General features: G+C 60.8%; 1 protein-coding gene across 1 annotated transcript in view; it reads left to right on the plus strand.

Annotated features, from left to right (window-relative positions):
- LOC117642801 (T-box transcription factor TBX3-like) overlaps nucleotides 1-3286 on the plus strand; it is a gene marked incomplete at its 3' end in the record, with an annotated part of 39478 nt that extends 36192 nt beyond the window's left edge. Inside the window, exon 7 of the mRNA XM_034381351.1 lies at nucleotides 3166-3286. Coding sequence (XP_034237242.1) covers nucleotides 3166-3286 — 121 coding nt within the window. The remainder of the gene's footprint in view (nucleotides 1-3165) is intronic.
- Between the last annotated feature and the right edge of the window lie 5506 nt (nucleotides 3287-8792).

The raw sequence follows: 8792 nt of genomic DNA on the forward strand, positions 1-8792 counted from the left end.
TAAGGGTCCCGCGGGGCGCCGGGAGGGCCGGGCGAGCAGCCCCCACAACCCCTGAGCGGCCTGCAGCCAGCCCCCCCGCTTTCGCCCGAGGACCCCGGGGACGCGTGCAGGGAGCCACGTACCGACGGGCCCATGATCCAGGAACGGGTGCTGGCGTGGAGTGAGCACTTGGGCGGCCCAGCACCAGGAGGACGAACATTGTACTTCAGGTTCTGTACATCAGGGGGCTGATGAAACCTCGGCCCTAACAGTGCACCCTGTCAAAAAACCGAAGGCCGAATCACAAGCAGGCGCCAGACGCGCGCGCCACTGCAAAACGAAAACGCCTTGGAAAGGGCGAAGGGGGCGTGACCCTCACCTATCCGTTTCCTCGGAGCCTACCTAAAATAAATCAAAATAAGCGAGAGGACCACCTTGAGGGAAAAAGGCTGACGGAAAATGAGCGCATTCCTGACTCACTTTCGGCCTCCCACATTCCTCCTGATTTGTCCGGATATTAGTTGGGCCCCTTTCGCCTGCCTCCCCGGGGAGGTTCACCGGGGGCTCGGGGGCCTCGGGGGCGTGGCGCGCGCTGGGTGAGCTGTCGCCGAGGCTGTCGCCGAGGCTGTCGTCGGCCACGTCGCCGAGGTGCGGAGTGGCGGAGTGGTGCGGACGCCCGGTAATGAGGACCAACACGGTCATTTGGGGCAGGAAGACTCTATTTGGAGGACCGCAGAGGAGGGGGCGGGGGAGGGGCGTGGCCGGGCGAGTCCGTGGCCACGCCGTGGACGGGCTGCTGCGCCGGTGGTCCGCTGTCATTATCGGCTCGTTGAGAGGAGATGTTTGTTTTACCGGATCCAGATGATTAGCTTCAATTTTTCTCTTATTTCTTCATCTCGGTGTGAGTTATTCTCTCTCCTTTTTCCTCGGCCGTTGGAGCGAGTTGGGCTCCATGATGGCCTGCGGGGACTGCCGGGCCTGCGGGGCTAGTTGGCGAGTAAAATATGAGGGCGGGGTGCTCTCATCGCCTCCTGCCCGTCCGGTCCGGGTGTGCCGCGGTGTGCCGGCCCGGGGTGGGGGCATGAAAAGGCTCTGACTTACACCCCTTCCGTGGTCCTCAGTATCATGTTAAACACTTCGTTTCCATGTAAATGCGCGTTTCGCGGCCGGGGCGCCTTTGCCTCCACTCGCGGGGCGTAAAAAGCAAAAAGCAGCCCGGCCCGGCCGGACACACTTCGCGAGGAAAGTGTAATGTTATACATTCTGATGTAATGGGCTAAGCGCGGCGGCGACGCCAGCCAAGCCAGCCACAAAGATGCTCACCGCCTCACACGGCAGCAGAGCAGGCAGCGCGGCCAGAAATGGCGTGGCGGCGCGGCGGCGCCGAGAATATTCTGTAGTATTTGCACTCCAAAGAGGCGGTGACGGGGCGCGGCGGGGCGTTGCGGTGGAGCGCGCGAGCGCCTGAAAAAACACGGCGAGCAGCCGCCTCGGCTTGCCACTCGCCGCCGGCGTCAGAAAACAGGAACGGGTGCGCCGGGGCAGGCCAACGAGAATAAGCTCTTCATTACGTCGCCGGTGGCAGGCAGGCAGGCAGGCAGGCGCGTGTAGTTCGGAGGGAATGTGGCCCGGGGCGCGGCGGGGCGGCGGGGCGGGCGGGGCGGACCGCCACCACACGGAAGTCGAGTACCTACATACGTGCCCGTCGAACGGGGAATCTGGGCGTCCTCTTCTTGCCCGTCCGCGCGGACCGATTTCCTCAACACCGTATAGTGCTGCTGGAACCACAGCCTCTTCGGCAGCACTAGTGTCGGCTGCCGTGCCGCGCCCTTGGCGCCCTCGGCGGCGCCCTCGGCATTCCCCGCGGTAACGCTCGCCCTTTGGCCGGGCCACGGCCGGGCAGACCGAGCAGGCAGGCCCCACACGCGGTGCGAGGCTAGGCGCCGGGACGCCGACGAGGAGGCCAGCGGCGTGGCGCTGCGTGGCACACCATCACCTCACCTCACGGGCGCGCTGCTGGTGCTGCTCAGTTAGGTTATTATTTGGTGTCGTGACCCGAGACCACCGGATGGCCGTCGCGTCCGCCGGCCGTCGCGCAAGTGTCCTGCGGGGCGCCCTGCCCTCGCCCTGCCCTTCGCGGAAATGCAAGTCGTGCAGTTTGTTTGCGCCGCCACTGCAGCCACTGCAGCCGCTGCACCGCAGACTGCCGCTCGGCCCAAGTCTCCGTGTAATTAGTGTGAGTGCTTCGCGGAATTCGGCCCGAATAAGCACCGCCAAAAAATAAAACGTATCGGGCGGCGGAGGGGATCGAACCCGGCCCCATTGAGGGAGTGCCTCGCCGGAGCTGACCCAATTTCTGGCGCGACTGCTCGGGTGGAAGGACGCCGCCGGGCGAGGTGTCGCGGTTGGGGCCTAGAGGGAGCGGAGTGGGATGGGGGCGACTGGCCTGGCCCTGGCCAACGAACCGTGATGGGGAGGCTTGTGTTTCGGACGTGGGTCCGCGGGGCCGTGGCCGACGCGCCGCCCTGCGCGCTACGCTGGCTACGCGGGCTACGCGGGCTACGCGTTCCCGCGCGCGCTCACACCCTTCCACCCGTATGTCGCCGTCGCCGTCCGTCCGCCTGTGCGTCCCCAGCCCGTCCCCAGCCCGCAGCGACCGCTCTAAACCGCTAAAGCGTTCAGTTCACTTTTCCGGGTGAATACGCCCAGGGAGGCCCGGCCGGGCTGGGCTGGGCTCGCCGGGCTCCCTGTCATCAGAGGCCCGGGCCGCCCCGCCCTGCTGGCCGTGGCGCTGGCGGCGGTGGCGGTGTCACCGAGGCGTCGGGGGTGTGACTGGTGGCGCGGCGCCACGGCCACGCGTCGCGCAGCGCCACGCAGCGTGCCCTGTCATTATGGTCTCGCCGTTAACCTTTGAGCGACGCCCCGCAGCCTTCAGGGCCTTCAGGGCCTTCAGCCTCGCCGCGCTGAGCGACGTCCTTTGCGCCGCAAGTGAGGCGTCGCCTCCCGCCGCGTCGTCACCTCGCATCAAAGTGTCTCGTCATTTCATTTCATTTTTTATTCCCGCCACCGCGGCCCGCCCCGCCCCGCCCCGCCCACCTAACGCGATGACGAGAATTGGACCTAATAGGGGGTCGTTGTAATTCCCCAGAGTGATAATCTTCTCTTTGCCGTTCCCTGTTTGTGCAGGCAGTCCTTGCTGGCGCAGAGGGTGACGGAGGACATGAAGGGTGGCCCCAGGCCGGACTCGACGGGCGCCCACCTGTCCCCGTCCTCCGTGCCGCTGGCCGGGGTGGCCGGGGTGCCGCTGCCGAGGCCGCCGTCGTCCACCGGCTCCAGCGCGGCCGCCGAGGAGGCCGCGGCACACTACCGCCACCTCGCAGCCTCGTCGGGTGAGCAGTAACACAATTTAGACTACGAAGTTGATGTCTTCCTCAGGATCTAAGCCTAACACGCCGCTGTCTTTGCAGATGCGTCCGCGGCTGAGCAGGCGATGCGGCAGCTGCTCCACATGCAGCAGCTTCACCAGCAACACCTGCAGCTGCTGCAGCAACAGCAGCACCAGCAGCAGCAGGACGACTCGGACAGCGGCAGCTGCTCGGGTTCGGGCGCCGACTCGCGGACGGTGCGGGAGCGCAGCCGCAGCCGCGAGCGGGATGGCGACCGGGACCGCGACGACCGGGACCGCGAGGACCGGGACAAGCCGGCAGCGGGTGAGTCTCTCTTCGGTGGGACGCCGTGCGGGTCGGCAGCGCGCTGCACTGCGGTGCGCTGGGCTGCCTACCCTCGCGCTGTTTTTGACCCGCCTCTCCCCCACAGACTGCCCCACGCCGAACGTGTCCGTGGGCCCGCCGCCACCGCTGCTGCCGTACCTGTACCCGCCGTCGCTGTACGGGGGCGCCGCCGCGGCCGCGGCCGCCGCCTTCCAGGGCCTGCCGATGCCGTTCGGGGCGTCCGGAGGCGTGCACGGCGTCAACCCCAGCCTGCTGCTCAACGCGCAGCTCGCCCTCGCCGCGCAGCAGTTCGGCCACTACCCGCACCTCGCGCAGCCCTCGGGTGGGTGTCTGGCACATTACATGTGCTTGGTGTTTGTTTGAACCTGTTGCTAATGTTGGTCTCGTCCTCGCAGCGGGTGCCCTGAACCAGCACCTCAAGGCCGCCATGGCGGGCGTGGGCGGTGCCCCCAACCGCTTCAGCCCGTATCCGCTGACGCCACCCGGAGGCGCTGGGTCGCCGCTCAGCCCGTCCAGGGTCGGCTCCTCGCCGCTGGGCTCCGCGTTCGAGGCCGTCACGCCGGGGTCCTCCTCGCTGTTGGCTCGGCCGCCGTCGGGGAGCCCCTCCAGCCCGCCGAGCTACCCCCACCTGCACCACCACCACCCCGCCTTCCCCGGCAGCCGCGACCTTCTTCACCACCACCACCGGAGGTCGCCGTCGCGCAGCCGCAGCCCCTCGCCGTCAAGCAGGTTGTCACCGACGCCGGTGTCCCTGCGGCGGTCACCGTCACCAGCCAGCCTGGAGGTGGTGCGCCTCGCCCAGGGCGCCTCCTCGGCGCCGTCCACGACGTCCTCCTCGGCGTCCACGACGCAGCCGCACGCCGTGGCCTCGTCCACGACGTCGTCGTCGTCCTCGCCGTCCTCGCAGATCCGCAGCATCGAGCGGATGGTCAACGGCCTGGACGGCGTCCCCCGGAGCAAGCCAGGATCGCCCCACTCACCGGCGGGGGCGTCGTAGGGGAGCGGATGCAGTGGGACTTCCCTCAGGACGGCTCGGCCTGGCAGTTGGCGGGGAGGTGGTCTTGTGTGGCAGAAAATTTTTCTTGGAGGAGTTACGACGACTGTTCTTGTGGAGCTTTCTTCTCCGCCACACCGCGAGAACCACGCAGATCAGGCAATCACAAGATGGCCATGCCTGCTTGTGATATCCACGTGTCACTCAAAGCGCACATCCTTGCCGGCCGCCGTGTTTCCAGAAGCAGCTATGTGAAATTTAATAGTACCTTCACTCTCTGTCGGGTGGGTTTCTTGAATTTCCATGTGGCGGCAGACCTTGGTGCTGATAATAGATATAGTTAAAGCAAATTTGTTTGTGGTGTGAACGATTAAATTTATTATTTAAACTTTCTGAAATTTATTAGAATGTATATATCACAACAAATTCTACGTTATCCTTAAATTATATCACCGTTTTATGAGCATATTGATTGTTTTCACTTTGACTTTTATTTGGTGAATCAACCTGTGTTTTGTAAATATAGTGTTACTTATTTTACATTTCTTTTAATTGTTATTAATTTATACCAAAGAGTATTGTGTGTATGCAATAAGATTGTTTATACCTCAAAAGTTAACTTGCCTGTCGAATGTTTTCTTTTGTTCACCTCTGTACTGTGCATTCCTGCATTTGTTTTTCTGCAGTACCACAATATGCTTATGGAGCAACATGTCGCTTTGCGCCCTGTCCTGCGCTTCCTTCTACTTTGTACTTTGTGTAATTTATGAAGCAGACCGCGAATTCACGCAAACATAAACTGTAATTATCTTTCTTAGCTCATGAGGAAATCCTGACACGCAAAGAGTAGGAAGTGGCTTCGAAATTGCCATTTTGTGACATTGTGATTCTAGGTACAAAAACGGGTCGATTGTTTCCTTGTGCCTGTAATATTTTTTGTTTAGTTTACTCTTCTTTCCATCTCTTGGAAAAAAATGTTGTGTTTTGAAATATCTATCTGTTATCTTTCAAATTATGTCTCAGACTGATTCGCATGGAGATTATGTTAAATGTAGTACACAATTTTAGAAAAATCTAACCAACTGATTTTCATTTTCTTAATGAAGGATAGATGAAAATGTGTTAACACTCCAGACTGTTGATTTTCAGTTTACCTTGTTTTAGTAAATCTTGGCCCGTTTTGGCTTACACTTTCTTTGTTATTTCCTCGCAGTATTTGTAGATTTTATAGACTGTAAACTATATTTTGTAGACATGTCTTGTATAAGTTATTGGTTCTCCTGGAATCTTTGTCTCTACCAGCCATTATTTTTATTGAACTTAGAGCAAAAATACTTCACCATGGTCTTTGCATTAACCTTGATCATATCGTTGTGTTATTTTTGAACGAACCGGAGTACAATGTGGTTTCTCCTCTTATAAAGAGTGGAGCCTTGTAGCATCAATTTATTTTTCATCTTGGGGCACAGCGTTCTAGCTTGAAATTTAAACGCACCCAACTGAAAGTGTCTGATTATTGCAGCAGCTCTACCCCAGCTTTGTCATCAAATGCTTCGATGCCCACTAAATCTTTTGTGTTTCGTGATTTCGGCCCCTGGATACCGTGTACCACCCCTCGATGTAAGAACTTTTAAAAATAAACTCTGATAATAAGTTACATGATAATTACTTCTCTCTCTTTTTTTCTTTCCTAGACACCCTCATGTCCTCAAAACATAAAAGGAAAGAAGACAATAGCAGAACTAAACGTACCCGAATGCTCTAATACAGATTCAGCAGGCAGCCACACTGACAAGGTCCCCACACGCATGCGTGGGCCCGCTGGCGAAGCTTTCGCTTGTTTTATGCCATCCACACACGTGATGCAGTCGCTCTCCGTCTGTCCCACGGCCGGCCCCATCACTCTCTCACTCTCTCCGTCGCCTGCGAGTCGCCTGCCACCGAAACGCACCCATTTTCCCCTTGGTCGCGTTTTCAATTATTTCGGTCATTTAAACGGCGGGTGGTCGCCAAGCAGGGGTGGGCGGCGAGGGTGGCGGCGGCCCGCTGCTGCCGCCGCTGCTGGTGATCGGGACGGGGACCCGCTGGAGCGTTATCAACAAGACGCTGCCCTTCTCCGTCATGCTGGTCGTCTTCCAGAGCGGCTGCCTCTGCGGCTGCCTCTGCCTCGAACGCAGTGCTCGGCTTCCATCACGGCTAAGTCGCACAAATCTCTTTTTATGTAACCCGGCCGGCCGGCAGCAGGGCGGCAGCAGGGCGGCCGATTCCTTCCCTTGGTCGCCGCTGCGCTGCGGGCCACAACGGGGAAACTAGAAACAGAATGTTGGAGGAAGGCTGGTCGAATGCGAATGAGAAATCACGGCAAAGCCTTTCCCGAGAGCGACGCGCCGAGTCGAGAGCCGAGCGCCGCCGGGCCGAAATAAAATATTTGCGCTGGTCGCGCCACGCCGGCGCCTGGGCGGCCTGGGCGGCCTGGGCCTGGGCCCCGCTCAGTCGCTGTGGTCGCTCCGGGCGCCCTGGAGTCCTGGAACGCGGTTTCCGGGCAGCCAGCCCCGCCAGGGAGGGCCGTCTCGCACCTTTACTCGTTTCGAAGGACGCCCCGGCTGTTAGCACTGCCGCCATTCTTCCCCTCCGGAGTGTGCTTAGGCGGCCGATTTCGATCCAGACTCGCCGTCCCCGTCGGCTTCCTCACATGTGTGCGTGTCCCGGGGAAGTTGCCTTTCCATTGCTGGTCCATCAACCGGCTGCCGGCGCCTAGCCTCGCACCACCGCGCGCCGTAACGACAGTTTTAAGTTTTATTGCATGCGAGCGCCCCGTCGTCCCGCCGTCCCGTCGCGAGGCTAGCCGAGTAACGAGGATATTGAATTGGGCGATGGCGTGAGCACCTCGTTCGGGCACACCTCGCGACGAGGACGAGGCCGAGGCCCGCTGGCGTACGCTGGCGTGGCCGAGGCCTGTTTGGGACACAATCACAGCCAGATGGCGCTGCGCGACCTGCGCGACCTGCGCGCTGCGGACAGCACGGCATTGTTTCCCGAATTTACCTAAAGCCGGCACGAAATCTATTCGGCGGCGCGCCGCGGCGGGGCGGTCCGCCCGCTGGTCTTCGTGCGGTCGGGGTATAAGCGGCATGGCCGCTTATGGCGCTTCTGCCGATAGCGGCAGTGTTGTTTCGGCCCATTAAAGCCGCCCAAAGTCACCTCGCCGTCGTGGCCCCACGGCCCCGGCCGCGGACCACCGTAACACGAGGAGACGTCGCCGGGTAACTGGATAGGCCGAGGACGCCGTCGTCGCAAGTCACAGCGCGGCACGCGTGGAGCCGCGTGGAGCGCAACGCAGCGCGGGGCGTGCGCGTGGTGCAGCGCGGGAAAAGGGGCAGCTTTGAATTGGAGGAGCTCTGTCCCTCTCACAGCCCCGCAGCTCGCCCCACGAGAGCGAGAGAGAGAGAGGGAACGGCCACCATTCGGAATCACTCCGCTGTTTGCCCGTTGACAAAGTGGCCCGATTATTCGTGTGCGCACCGGAACAGAAAAATTTAGACAGGGCGGCGGATTAGGTTTCATCAAGGCAGGTGTGAAGAAAACACGAATATCGCCGGGCCAATTCCAACAGGTGGCGAGAGAGGTTGTGAGGGCCGGCCGGTCTCCACTCCGCCGGCGGCACCGCGCCACTGCCATGGGCCACTGCACCGCGCCGCGGCCCTTGGCGCCAAATTCAAACCTTGGGGCGCGGCTTTCAATGCGTCGCAACGGCAAGCAGTGGCGGCGAGGCGCGGCGCGGCGGCCGCCACACAAATCAAAGACACTCGCTTATCGGGGCGACAGTTCCGGTTATAACAACTTGAGGCCGCCCTTTCCCCTCCACTGCCGTTCCCCAGCGGGCGCCCGGGCGGCCTAAGGCCGAAACCAGAAACTTCCTCTGCACACGAATTATTAACTTGCGCATGGCTAATAGTGGCGGGCCACGGAACACCGGGTGCTGCCTCGTCCCCCCCTCTCTTTCCGCATGTTGCTGCTTTGCTGCCTCGCTGCTGCGCGGGAGCAGCTTGACTGTCGTTCCGCCCTTTGTGAGTGCGAGAGGGACGCAA

The sequence above is a fragment of the Thrips palmi genome, unplaced genomic scaffold, assembly GCF_012932325.1.
Source record: "Thrips palmi isolate BJ-2018 unplaced genomic scaffold, TpBJ-2018v1 HiC_scaffold_16, whole genome shotgun sequence".
Classification (NCBI taxonomy): Eukaryota; Metazoa; Arthropoda; class Insecta; order Thysanoptera; family Thripidae; genus Thrips; species Thrips palmi.